This window comes from Hyperolius riggenbachi, chromosome 4, assembly GCF_040937935.1.
Source record: "Hyperolius riggenbachi isolate aHypRig1 chromosome 4, aHypRig1.pri, whole genome shotgun sequence".
Lineage (NCBI taxonomy): Eukaryota > Metazoa > Chordata > Amphibia > Anura > Hyperoliidae > Hyperolius > Hyperolius riggenbachi.
In genome coordinates, this window is record NC_090649.1 from 304,101,728 (window position 1) to 304,115,893 (window position 14,166).

The 14,166-nt window shown below is 41.2% G+C and overlaps 1 protein-coding gene across 14 annotated transcripts in view; it reads left to right on the forward strand.

The window, feature by feature from the left end:
- The window catches only part of EYA4 (EYA transcriptional coactivator and phosphatase 4), a 481,052-nt gene that overhangs the window by 234,085 nt on the left and 232,801 nt on the right, over positions 1-14,166 (forward strand). For all 14 annotated transcript variants that reach the window (XM_068231595.1, XM_068231603.1, XM_068231607.1 and 11 more), the window contains one exon: positions 5,990-6,039. In XM_068231595.1, coding sequence (XP_068087696.1) covers positions 5,990-6,039 — 50 coding nt within the window. The remainder of the gene's footprint in view (positions 1-5,989; positions 6,040-14,166) is intronic.

Consider the following 14,166-nt stretch of genomic DNA (forward strand, 5'->3'; position numbering starts at 1 on the left):
ACAACCATTATCTCCGACACATGAATGCAAGGACCCATTACCTCTGACACATAAAATGCAAGCAGTGCAGCAGTGTTTCACCATAAAATAATCGTAATGTGGCCAGCGTTTCACCACAAAATAAGCGTACTGCAGCAATGTTTCACTAGAAATTTTCAATAGACTAGTGCAATTGATGATTCACAATATCTACATGAAATAGTCATGAATAATAGAAAAAAAAGACAAATAGTGGGTTAGAAAAGTCTCCAGGCAGGAAAGAGTGTAGATGTGAGATGGGTGAACAGACCTGACAGCTCATGCTGCGAGAGGGAGATAGGGGAGTGTTTGCATGGAGGGGACAGAGAGGGGAGGGGGAAAGGTAACATCTGCAGATCGGGTTGACAGAGGAAGAAGGGAGAGGACTGAGGGAGGGAGACAGCAGAATACCTCCTGGCAGCAGCGTGAACCTGGAGCTGAGAATGACATGGCTGCAAAACTGATTTAAACCACCACGCTCTGGAGCAGCTCTCTATCCTCGCTGCTGTGCACATGGGGGGGGGGAGTCCAAGTCCCATCATCTCTAGCTGCAGGCAAACTTACTGTTTCTCTGGAGACCCTGCATCATGAGCAGCTCTGCCTCCTTCTTCCTCCGGCCTCTTTATACCCAAGCTGTCCTAATGTTGCCTGCTGCCGCTCTTTTTTTTTTAAATCTGTGTCACATTAGAGCAGGATGGGGCGGAGCAAAGCAGCATCTCTGATCTGCATGATCAGAGGAGCGGTCATGTGACTGCTGTGCTGCCTGTCAGCTGACACCCAGGCTGAGGTCTCTTGCTCTGTGTGCATGCGCTGCCGCTTTTGCGTTCCAAAAGAAAACCGGTGGCAGAGGGAGAGTGGGAGATCGAGACTCAATGCATGTGCCAGGCGCCCAGATATTTGAGGGGGCACAACATTTATTTGAGGGGGCTCCACCCCCTCTTGGCCCTGCATAGAGCCAGCCCTGGCTGCAGGCGGCTTGCAGCTAACATGACCTACACATACACACACACAGCCAGACACACATACACACACAAATACACACACATAAATGTACACACACACAAATACACACACATAAATGTGCACACACACACATATACACTCACACACACATATACGCACACACACACACACACACACACACACACACACACACACACACACACACACACACACACACACACACACACACACACACACTCACTAAGAAGCTAAGGGAGGTGAAAATGTAAGTATATACATTACTGGATAGACTGTTCTTGTTAGGAAAATGTGTCTTATTGCCTTGCAGTCCCAAAAACATCAGTCATATTTTATGAAATAAAAAGTAACAGCACTATTGTATAAAAGTAAAAGCCATGAAATGTCTCATTAAAACACAGATTTCTCCGTTCATAGAGCACATACAGATTCTTACAGTTATAAAAAATATTTGTCGTTGTGTCACTCATGTTGCAGCTGATTTGAGAGAAATTGTCTGTGGAGTAATGATGTGTGCAGGCATATGGTACTATGTTATATTGGATGAAGTATTTAGATTGATTGCTTTGTGGACTAAGAGGTCTGCTGTTGTCAGTGGCCAGTACACACACACATATGATGATGGTCCTAGAAGTAAGTAGAATGTGGAAAGTAAAGCTGAGTACACACATCAGACAAAAGTTGGTTGAAATAAACTACGACTGACGGTCGTTCATCTCAGGTTAACAATTACAAACGACCGACTTGTATACACACATGAATTATAAAAGAAAGAAGGCATTCACAAATAATGTGGAAGTGATGGAACGGAATTTTGTTCATTTTTATGAAGTGCTCATGTTTAACTAGTGTGCCCCTTTAAAATGTATTCACTCCCTTTTCGCACATTTTCATTTCCATTCTTTTCATTCTAAAACGTTTTATGTATTGCTGAGGGTGGCGCATGTGCATCACATAATATGATTGTTACATGTTGCTTAGTTATCTTTACACACTCCCTGTGACGAGTGATCATTGGGTCATAGGGTTCCGACCGATTTTTATCTAATGTGTGTACGTAGCTTAACACTGCTGCAATGCAGCTCTACTGTCCAGTATGTTAATGATTTGAGATCAATCCCACTTTAACTTCTTGCCAACCGGCTAACGCCAATGGGCGTGGCCGTGGCAGCAGCCCCAGGACCGCCTAACGCCAATTGGTGTCAAGTCCTGGGGCTCTGTTTTGCAGAAGATCACACACAGGCTGCATGCGCATCTCCTGCTCGGGCGCATCTTCAGTCTCCGGGAGACTGTAGACGGCAAAACCGTCTAAACACATAGTACAGCGCTGCGATCAGTGTGACACGGCTGACCCCCTGGGGGATAAGAGAGCGATCGGCTCTCATAGGCAGAAGCCTATGACAGCCCATCGCATGATTGGCTGGCTGCAGGGAGGGAAGGGAATAAGTTAAAAAAAATGCACATTTTGTTTAAAAAACAAAGAAATAAATATTTATAAAAAAATAAAAAAACAGCTGGGGGGCGATCAGACCCCACCAACAGAGAACTCTGTTGGTGGGGAAAAGGGGGGGGGGGATCGTGTGCTGTGTTGTGCGGCCCTGCAGCTTGGCCTTAAAGCTGCAGTGGCCATTTTAGTTAAAATGTGCCTGGTCTTTAGGGGGTTTACCACTGTGGTCCTCAAGTGGTTAAATTGAGATGAAGGAAACTCTTGGATGGGTTGAACTCTGAGGATATTTCACTTACTCTGAGCAACAAAGGATCCAGTGTAATTGAGACCCCTTAAATAGTTGTTAATTGTTCACATTACATAGCATAGCTGTTTAAATTATTAAAATATTTATGTAAAAATATTAAAAGAGCATTTTGTCTGATGATAGCTTGTGTTGAAGAGCCTCACACCACAACAAAATCGAATTGTTTCAGTCTGAAATAGATGACCATACCTTCCTGCGCCTCCACACATACCAGCTCTACTGTTTGTCCATTCCAATAGGTACACCTCACAATCCTCAAAGAAATGTCTCTTAACCCCTTCTTTCTTACTTTCCATTTTGTACTAATCTAGTGATTGGTAGCAGGCTTTGACAGTTCCATCTGACACAGTCCCATCTCCCACCTTGATATGGCTGTTTTGTATTCACCAAAATACAGAAAAAAAGACATGGGGCTTGATTCACAAAGCGGTGCTAATTGTTAGCACGCCTGTGAAAACCCCCTTAGCACGTCTAAACAAGCTTTTCGCGCGCAAAACTTTATGCGGGTAAAACTTTATGCGGGTAAAACTTTACGCGCGTACTGCACAGAGCGCAGGGCGCACCGCGCGAAGTGCCCATTAAAGCCTATGGGACTTAGCGCGCGTAAAACTTTGCGTGCGTAAACCTTTACGCGCGCAAAGTTAGCGCGCGATCTGATTGAGAAATCCGGTGCTAACCTACTTAGCACCCTGGTTAGCGCGTCTAAAGACTTTAGACGTGCTAAGTAGGTTAGCACCGCTTTGTGAATCAAGCCCATGGTGTAACGATCGGTGTCAGCACGCAGAGAGAATCTGATTATTGGTGATCTGCAGTATCACCAAGAATGCAGATATATACCTGATTATTGATGATCTGCAGAATCACAGATAATACAGATATATTGCTAACCTCTGGACACCTATATAGTGTGAGTGTTTGGTGCAACAGTAATAACTTTGAGTGAGGACCACCCGAGGAGCAGGTGATCCTTGGCAGTATGAGAAATACCTCCCTTTGGAAGTGCGGAGATCTTGCAGCAGCCTGAGACATCCAAGGGGGCGGAGTCCCAGGCTGAGTAGCAAGAAGACTTGGTGGCTAGTGACCCCTGGAAGATAGGCATCACAAGCAGGTCTGGAGAATAACACAAATGATAATACAGTTTCCTAGTCTTGGGTGCGAGGTCCGTGGTCTCAGCACCCTGGAACTAGTCTGGAAAATAACACAAATGATGATACAGTTCCCTAGTCTTGGGTGCGAGGTCCGTGTTCTTAGCACCCTGGAACTAGTCTGGAGTATAACACAAATGATAATACAGTTTCCTAGTCTTAGGTGCGAGGTCCGTGGTCTCAGCACCCTGGAACTAATCTGGAGAATAACACAAATGATAATACAGTTCCCTAGTCTTAGGTGCGAGGTCCGTGGTCTCAGCACCCTGGAACTAGTCTGGAGAATAACACAAATGATAATACAGTTCCCTAGTCTTGGGTGCGAGGTCCGTGGTCTCAGCACCCTGGAACTAGTCTGGAGTATAACACAAATGATAATACAGTTCCCTAGTCTTGGGTGCGAGGTCCGTGGTCTCAACACCCTGGAACTAGTCTGGAGTATAACACAAATATAAACAGAAGTAATCTGGCTCAGTGTGAATTCCCAGGTCCTCCTGGTTCAAACACACTGTAGGATCTGACTATGGTCTGAATGCTTCCACGTAAGTGTTCGCAACGGCAGACCACCAGCAACTGACAAGCAAGCTGTATATATAGTTGCAGGACTCTGCCGCCCCGCCCGAGCCACTCAGCCAATCAGGAGTCCAGCAGGAATCAGCTGATCGTCCGGATCAGCTGATACCTCTGCTGCGGGTATAAAGGTCCTGACTTCTGGCTCGCGCGCGTAGCTCTCCATCCATCTGTGTGAACTAACAGACCCAGCCACACCAGAGGCATGCTGCCGCGTGCAAACCGCCGCGTCGGACGCGGAAACAGCCACCTTACTGCCAGTACATGCGGCGGCTTTTCCGCGATCTCTCACACATGGCTTTTAAAATAGAGGGCTCTCTTGAAATGGGCGGGGAAATTATTCCCATTCATTCGATGCTACATTAAAGGATACCTGAAGCTAGAGGGATATGGAGGCTGCGATATTTATTTCCTTTTTAACAATACCAATTCCCTGGTGTCCTGTTGAGTGTTCAAGCATCGGTAGTGTCTGAATCACACACCTAAAAGAAGTAAATGGCAAATCCAGTGACACTTCAGTCAAACATCTGATCTGCATGCTTGTCCAGGGTCTTTGGCTAAAGGTAGTAGAAGCAGAGGATCAGCAGGACAGGAAGGCAATTAGCATGTTTAAAAGCAAATAAATATGTCCGCCTCCATACCTTTATCACTTTAGTTGTCTTTTAAAAGGCAGTTAGCTGGCGATCACTGCAGACCTCATCAAGAGCCTTGTTAGTTATGGTCAGGAACTACTTAATAAATTCTGATATGGGCGTCTCACTCACGCTTGCTAGCATGCACCTATGCAGCCTGTATTGTTTAGTAAACATGTGATCAGGTTTCTTTCCTGATTACAGATTTGTGAGATCCCAGTATATTAGGATGACAGAGTGCGCTAGATTGTATGTAAGGTTTGCATCTGCCTGTGTGTGTCCAGGCAGCTAGGTTTTGGAAGAGTGCCCATCTGTTGGTGGCTGACAGTATTGCAGGCTCTGATAATGGTATTACAGCCTTTTTTTACCTTCACAAAGCAAACTCTTTCTTTCTTCCTTCCTTCTTCCTCGACAGGAGCGTATATATCATGCTTTTATATTGTATTCCATTTGCTTGCCAAGTTAGGAAAGTTTGTCTCTCGACCCTGTTTAATCTTTAACTTTATTTCCATTGATCCATCATAGATTTGTCGTAATATCCAGACTTGCTCCTGCTAGCCCCTTTTTGCCCTTAAATCTGGTGTTTATTATTGCAGGCTTTAACAGGAAATCAGCAGTAAAAAATAGTTTTCCCTACCAACTGCAAACAGAGGTTCTTTCTAAGTCTTCTATATAGAAGTTGGCCCGGTATATCTTTTGTTGCGTCTCTTGGACAGCGTGCGTTGTCTGGGAATTTCAGGAATACTGTAGTTCTGTGTTGAAATGCCATTGGTATCTACACTTTGCAAAAAATAAAAGACTGATAATATGCATAGAAATGTAGGTCTAAGCTATGTTAAGGACTTTTCCATCAATATATATGTAACCATTGGCCATTTCATTTTTGCAGGTAAAGAAACTGTGCACAGAATCCGATGTTCCAGAGCCTCAGAATTCCAGGTAACCAACATTAAAATCTTTCACAATTCGCAGACAGAGCGCAAAAGAGATTTGTAAGAAGCTGGTGCTGCTTTCTAGGGAAAATCCTACCCAAGAAGCAGGAGTGTGAAAGAAAACAGGCAGCAGAGAGCTGGGCATATGGCATATGGGCTAGGTGAACAAGCTTTGAAATGTAACTTACACCAGGCATGCTAATGGTGTTAATGGCTTTTACAATTAATACGAGGCTGGAATGGAGAAGACGGGAGCAGATAAAAGCAGGAACGCTTTGCAGAAGCAGGATTGCCAACTTGTCACCTGTTATGCATCAGAGCGGATTTTTTTTCTTCTATAGCTCCCAGATAAACTAGCCTTTCAAAAAGTGCTAGTTCTGTTTAAAAGAGCTGTGTTGTGGAGGGCGGAATACAAAACTCATTCCAGACTGCGTGATACTTTGCAGCAATGTTCTATATGTGTGTTGTTCTCGGCAACAGCATGACTGGCATTCCAAAGAGAATAGGCTAATTTCAAAACTTTTAAGCCACCAGTGATCAAGAGAATAATTTTGACAGAACTTTTTCACCTACTTTTTGATACTTCTTAGTTGCAGGGTGCTGAAAAGTTACTTTAAAAAGAAGATGCAAAATGATCTCCTAGGAGAAAACTTAGGAGAAAATGTGAATTGAATAAGAACCCATGTTTCTTGTATTATATTTTATTTGCAAAAACATATGCTGTATATCAGATAGATATATGTCAGTGATGTGTAGCATGTATTTGTTATTTGTGCACATGATTATATTCTCTGTAGCTTTTTTTTAATTTACTTTTATTTGCAATTTGCAAAGTTTAAAGGGCTAAAAGAAGCTTGAAGAGGAAGGAATATGGGGGCTGCCATATTGATTTCATTTTATATATAGCATTCAACCAGAGCAGTCAGAAGAATTGACCTGCTTACCTATTTAGTCAGTTATGTAGAGTATGCAAAGAGGGGATCAGTCAGTAATGCAATGGCGCCTTTCCATATTAACCTCCCTGTAAGTGTTCTTCACATCCTCAAAGTACATCCTTAAAGTTCATACTTAGTTTCAACTATTAAGACGGTATTAGAGAAGCAAGAACAAAAGAAATACTTTAGAGCCCATTCACTTTAAATACATAATTAACACAAATGTGTTTTGCCAATCGGAAAAAAAAGTGCCTGCAGTATTTATCCTGTATTTGGGAAATTGCGATAGGGTTAAATCATTTTTTCTAAGACCTTTTAAAATTTTCCCTTCATGGTTTTATCTTCCTCGTCGGAAATCACAATCCTGGTTCGAAAATCTGACATTCACATCTGTATTTGCGTTGGAACGTTAGTTTTGGAATCATGATTGCTATTATAAGTAAGTAAGTTTCTTCCCACCTGAAGAAGAAGATTGCTGGCCTGCCCTTTGTATATTTTGTTTTTTAGGGGCACATAGACAAGCTTTAATGAGAAATATGTATTAATCACTGAAAAGATAAGGGGCTTGATTCTCTAAACCTTGATAACTCAAATATCACACTTTATGAAAAGATATCACACCTTATCAAAGTTATCACACCTTATCAAAGTTATCACACCTTATGAAAAGATATCACACCTTATCAAAGTTATCACACCTTATGAAAAGATATCACACCTTATCAAAGTTATCACACCTTATCAAAGTTATCACACCTTATCAAAGTTAACATGCCTTATCAGAGTAGCATACAAACCCACAGGGGCTCAGGGCAGGATGAGTGTCATTGCTAATTAGCCAGCATAAGTTCATAGCGCTCGCTATGCTACTCTGATAAGGCATATTAACTTTGATAAGGTGTGATAACTTTGATAAGGTGTGATATCTTTTCATAAGGTGTGATATCTTTTCATAAGGTGTGATCTTTGATAAGGTGTGATATTTTAGTTATCACAGTTAAGTGAATCAAGCCCAAGGTCTTCATTCTCCATACAACCATCTTTGACTTATTGATTTTCATTTGTCTTCATTAGTTAGAAGTAAACAAAGTGTATTTTAATACAGTTATTGACTTAAAATTGAGCGATATACCTCTCTGCACACCAGGATTGCTGTTAGTATCACATTTTGTTTTAGTAAACTTGAAACAATGTATTTGCTGCTTATGAATACAATCAAGGTGTGTGCGGCTACTGGCCAGGATAAATGTGGCATTTGTGAAATATTGCTATCCACTAATGTTAGACCTTTGGGTAAAGTGCTGAATTATGTTGGGATCTATTTTATTTGTATACTGTATGTATGTTTAATGGTTCACTCACAACACAGAAAATGGTTGAATATTTAAAGTGGCATGTCTTATGTGATGACGACCAGCGTGTTATATAAAGAACTAGGTCTATATTAAGGTCCATTTCATAATCATGACAGCTGTTTAAAGCTTACATCAAGCCTCACATTTGAATTTTGTTCTAGAGAGTTTTTCTACTTTTTCTACTTTATTTACGCCTTTAGTTACTGTGTCCACCATTTGGGAGTATTTCTCATGGGAACAGAGACAACAATAAATAAAAACGTTTTCTTTGTTTTTGGAACGGGTAGAACCCCTGTAGGGCCTGTTTCCACTACACGTGGATTCTTGATGCAATGCCTATGGGAAATCTGCGTTTAGTGGAAACAGGCCCATAGGCATTCATTGGAGTCAGTTTTTCTGCATCCAGAATCCATGTGTAGTGGAAACAGGCCCTTAGGTTTTTATTGCTGTTGTTGTCCACAGTGTCCCTCCCTTTCATTGCACTTGGTCATCTTACTTGCAGATCCTTCCGGAAGTTCCACCAAGTGGTGCAGAGCAATACTGAGCTGCACAGACTCAAATTACAAACTGCACATGCACAGTGAATGACAGTGCTCATGGACGAATCCATCCTTTTGCTGTACACAACACACGCAGTAAGGCACTCGCAACTACACAGTTCTAAAACATGGAGCACCACTTGGGGAAACTTCCGGAAAAGTATCTGATTGAAGGTTCCTGTTGAATACTTAGAGGACAGGGTAAAGAGAACGAGAGGGACCCCAAGGACAGCAAGCAGCATCAGCAGACTCTGAAGTAGGTCATCTAGCCCACCATAGGCTTCATTAATTTCCCCCTGATTCAGGGGTATTTTAACCACTGTTTTGAAAACTGACATTTAGATTAAACTGGACTTTAACCATTCAGTATTAATATAATATAATTGTATACACTATTTTGCTTTTGATTATTAACAGTATAAATTTATGAAATTCAAGTATTGTAAACAAAATTGAACCTGGATTTTAGCCGGCAATGATTAGTGGGTAAGAAGAAGCCCTCTACCCAGAATTGGCAGATTATTATAACAACTAACGAGAGTAGTGATGAGCAAATATGGCCATTTTCTTTTCACTGTCATTTAAGGAAAGGTTCACATTTACATGCCGAGGAGAATACTTGGGGGAAAATAGTGGCTCAAAATAACACATTTCTGTTAAATGCATTATAGTCAATGGGCACAAGCAAAGTTATATTCACGAAACGTATTGAGGTCTACGACCATGAGAGAACCAATTTCAATGCAAAAGTTACTTTGGAGAAAAGTTGATTTTATCCTTAACCACTTCAGATAGACTGTGCTGCTGCCGCTGCCTGCTCCCGCTGCCTGCCGTTACCCCCAATCAGTGTATGGGAATATAATTCCCATTCACTGATCTAAGTCCCCCGCAGAAAAACCGACGGCCTCTTATCAGAGACCGCAGTATTTCTGCAAAAAAAAAAGTTTCCCATCCTCTTTGTAGTTCCTGGAAGCGTGATCGTACGCTTCCAGGACTTTTTTGACTGTGGCCATCTTGTGGCCAAATAGTAAACTACACCCACATACATTTTTTTATTAAAGTATTACATTATTTTACATTTAAAATTATCTGTTTCCCTCCCACACCAAAAATTCCCCAAATACATTTTTTTATAAAAAAAAATTACAATAAAAAAAAAACAACAACATAAATAGTTACCTAAGGGTCTCAACTTTTTTAAATATACATGTCAAGAGAGTATCTTATTATATTTTTGAAAATTATAAGCTTATAAATATGAGTTATATAATTATAAGCTTATAAACACATATTGAAAAAATGCACTTTTATTTCTAAATAAAATATTGGCGCCATAATTTGTGATAGGGACATAATTTAAATGGTGTAATAACCGGGACAAATGGGCAAATAAAATACATGAGTTTTAATTACAATAGCACGTATCTTCCTGTTAAAAAGAATTTAGAAAAAAATAATTCTTAGCAAAATATACTACACAAAGAAAGAGTAATTAGTATGCGGAAAAAACAAGATATAGATCAATTAATTGTGATAAGTATCGATAAAGTTATTGGCGAATTAATGGGAGGTGAACGTTGCTCGGACGCATACGATTTTTGACACTGTAGGCTGAAGTGGTTAAATAAGAATTATGATAAGTGCTAATCATGGAGACCGTAATATTTGTAAACAATTCTAATTCAAATTCACCTAAAAAAATCATGTACCATTTTTCCCTAAAAAGATCACCCTACAGTAATACATTAAGTTGACATCAATTGCAGGTATCTGTACTTGAATCACTGGTTGTCCTGATTGTATGGTATGTTGAACTGCTCATGTATCTATGCTCCCCATTATTGTATGTTTTTGTAAATTGTACAGCGCTACAGAAGATGTTGGCACTATATTAATAAAAAATAATAATAGCAAATTGTATGTCCAATGAGCTGATAGGGCTAGAATACACACCAGTACATATGCATTGTCTCAAATAAGTATATGGAGGCTGCCATATTTATTTCCTTTAAAAAATACCAGTTGCCTGGCAAGCCTGCTGGTCTGTTTAGTTGCAGCAATGTCTGAATTACACGAGAGAAAAGCATGAAGCTAATCTCATCAAATCTGACAATAATGTCAGAAACACCTGATCTGCTGCATGCTTATTCAGGGTCTATGGCTAACTAAAAGTATTAGAGGCATAGGATCAGCAGGACAGCCATGCAACTGGTATTGCTTAAAAGAAAATAAATATGACAGCCTCCTCCTCCCTCTTGCTTCAGTTGTCCTTTAAGAATTCAGTCTACAATGCAATAGTTAAAGTGCTGTCCATCAAACAGCCCATAAACATTCTGGTTCAGTAGTGTGGTGCTGCTTATTGGGAGCTATAACAAGCGGCCTGAGACCGTTTAACTTTTCAGCTACTTCTGTGGCTAAATGTGTGACAAGTGCATCAGCCAGCAATGACTGTCAATGATGTCATGCATGTGCATTGCTACTCAGCTTATGTAACTTTCTAAGCCATGGTGAGGCTATGCTCCCACTTTCTCTCCACTGTCTTTTCGAGTCATCATCACCAGGGGGCGAGATTTCAAATTGTAATCTATCACCCCCTCTTAAAGCGATATAAAACCCTGACATAATATTCAATAAAAACATGTTTTCCTACTTTTTATATGCCATACAGTTATCATATTTGCTTTTGTGCATAAGTATTATTCATTTAGAAATTATACGTTCCCAAAGTACACTTTTTTTCTCTGAGCGCTGACTTTGCATTTTATTTATAACTGCTTTATTCATGTTCTAACATAAGCAGAAATGCTTTCTGATTGTCTGACTTTGTTCAGCAGAGCCTGCAGTGTCAGAGAAGTGTTTATTTACATTCCTCCCTTGATACAATTAAATACAAGATAACATTATCTAAAGTTTGGATGCGTTCAGCTTTGCTGGCAGGGAACTTCTAAGTCCTGTGTAACCCTTTGAATGCTGTTCTAGTAAAAATGCTGGTTGTATATAATATGCTGTAAATAATCTATTAGAGCAAAGAAGAAATGCTGGGTTTCATTCCGATTTAACATACTCCTGTAACAAAGGGGGTTGGGGGCAAATCTCCATCAAGTCCAAGTCATTATAAGGCAAAGTTGCAAGTGTCCTATCTAGATGCACATTATTACAATCACATATCTATTGAAGTTGATGGAATACAGTGATGCAGGCGGAGGTGAAATACAGACCTATAACTGCCCCTTTGGAGAAAAACAGGAGTGAAAGAAATAGAGTAGAGTAAAGTGTTTTGAAAAGTGGGGAGAGTAAGGGAAGTGGGGAGAGTGAGGAAAGTGTAGAGAGTGAAGAAAGTGGAGAGAGTGAGGAAAAGTGGTGAGAGTCTGGAAAGTGGTGAGAGTGAGGAAAGTGGTGAGGGTGAGGAAAGTGGATAGAGTAAGGGAAGTGGGGAGAGTGAGGAAAGTGGAGAGAGTGAGGGAAGTAAAGAGAGTGAGGGAAGTGGAGAGAGTGAGTAAAAGTGGTGAGAGTGAGGAAAGTGGTGAGAGTGAGGAAAGTGGATAGAGTAAGGGAAGTGGGGACTGGGGAGACTCACTCTCCCCAGTCCCCACTTCCCTTACTCTATCCACTTTCCTCACTCTCACTACTTTCCTCACTCTCACCACTTTTGGTGGAGAGAAAGTGGAGAGAGTGAGGGAAGTGGAGAGAGTGAGGAAAGTGGATAGAGTAGGTAAAGTGGTGAGAGTGCGAAAATTGGTGAGAGTGAGAGAAGTGGGGAGAATGAGGAAAGTGGTGAGGGTGAGGGAAGTGGGGAGAGTGAGAAAAGTGGTGAGAGTGAGAAAAGTGGTGAGAGTGAGGAAAGTGTTGAGAGTGAGTGGAGAGAGAGTGACAAAAGTGAGGAGAGTGAAGAAAGTGGATAGAGTAAGGAAAGTGGTGAGAGGGAGGAAAGTGGAGAGAGTGAGGAAAGTGGGGAGAGTAAGGTAAGTGGTGAGAGTAAGTAAAGTGGATAGAATAAGAAAAGTGGGGAGAGTGAGGAAAGTGGGGAGAGAGTGACAAAAGTAAGGAAAGTGAAGAAAGTGGATAGAGTAAGGTAAGTGGTGAGAGTGAGTAAAGTGGAGAGCGTGAGGAAAGTGGGGAGAGTAAAGAAAGTAGGGAGAGTAAGATACAGTGGGATGCGAAAGTTTGGGCAACCTTGTTAAGTGTCATGATTTTCCTGTATAAATCGTTGGTTGTTACGATAAAAAATGTCAGTTAAAAATATCATATAGGAGACACACACAGTGATATTTGAGAAGTGAAATGAAGTTTAATGGATTTACAGAAAGTGTGCAATAATTGTTTAAACAAAATTAGGCAGGTGCCTAAATTTGGGTACTACAAAAAAGAAATGAAATCAATATTTAGTAGATCCTGTTTTGCAGAAATTACAGCCTCTAAACGCTTCCTGTAGATTCCACAGAGAGTCTGAATTCTGGTTGAAGGTATTTTGGACCATTCCTCTCCACAATACATCTCTAGTTCATTTAGGTTTGATGGTTTCCGAGCATGGACAGCTCTCTTTAACTCACACCACAGATTTTCAATCATATTCAGGTCTGGGGACTGAGATGGCCATTCCAGAACATTGTACTTGTTCCTCTGCATGAATTCCTTAGTGGATTTTGAGCAGTGTTTAGGGTCGTTGTCTTGTTGAAAGATCCATCCCCGGCGCAGCTTCAGCTTTGTCACTGATTCCTGGACATTGGTCTCCAGAATCTGCTGATACTGAGTGGAATCCATGCGTCCCCTCAACTTTGACAAGATTCCTAGTCCCTGCACTGGCCACACAGCCCCACAGCTTGATGGAACCACCACCATATTTTACTGTAGGTAGCAGGTGTTTTTCTTGGAATGCTGTGTTGTTTTTCATCCATGCATAACGCATCTTGTTACGCCCAAATAACTCAGTTTTAGTTTCATCAGTCCACAGCACTTTTTTTCCAAAATGAAGCTGGCTTGTCCAAATGTGCTTTAGCATACCTCAAGTGGCTCTGTTTGTGCTGTGGGCGGAGAAAAGGCTTCCTCTGCATCGCTCTCGCATACAGCATCTCCTTGTGTAAAGTGTGCCGAATGGTTGAACGATGCACAGTGACTCCATCTGCAGCAAAATGATGTTGTAGGTCTTTGGTGCCGCACTGTGGGTTGACTCTGACTGTTCTCACCATTTCTTGCTTCTGTTTATCTGAGATTTTTCTTGGTCTGCCACTTCGAGCCTTAACTTGAACTGAGCCTGTGGTCTTCCATTACCTCATGTTCCTAACTGTGGAAACACACAGCTGAAATC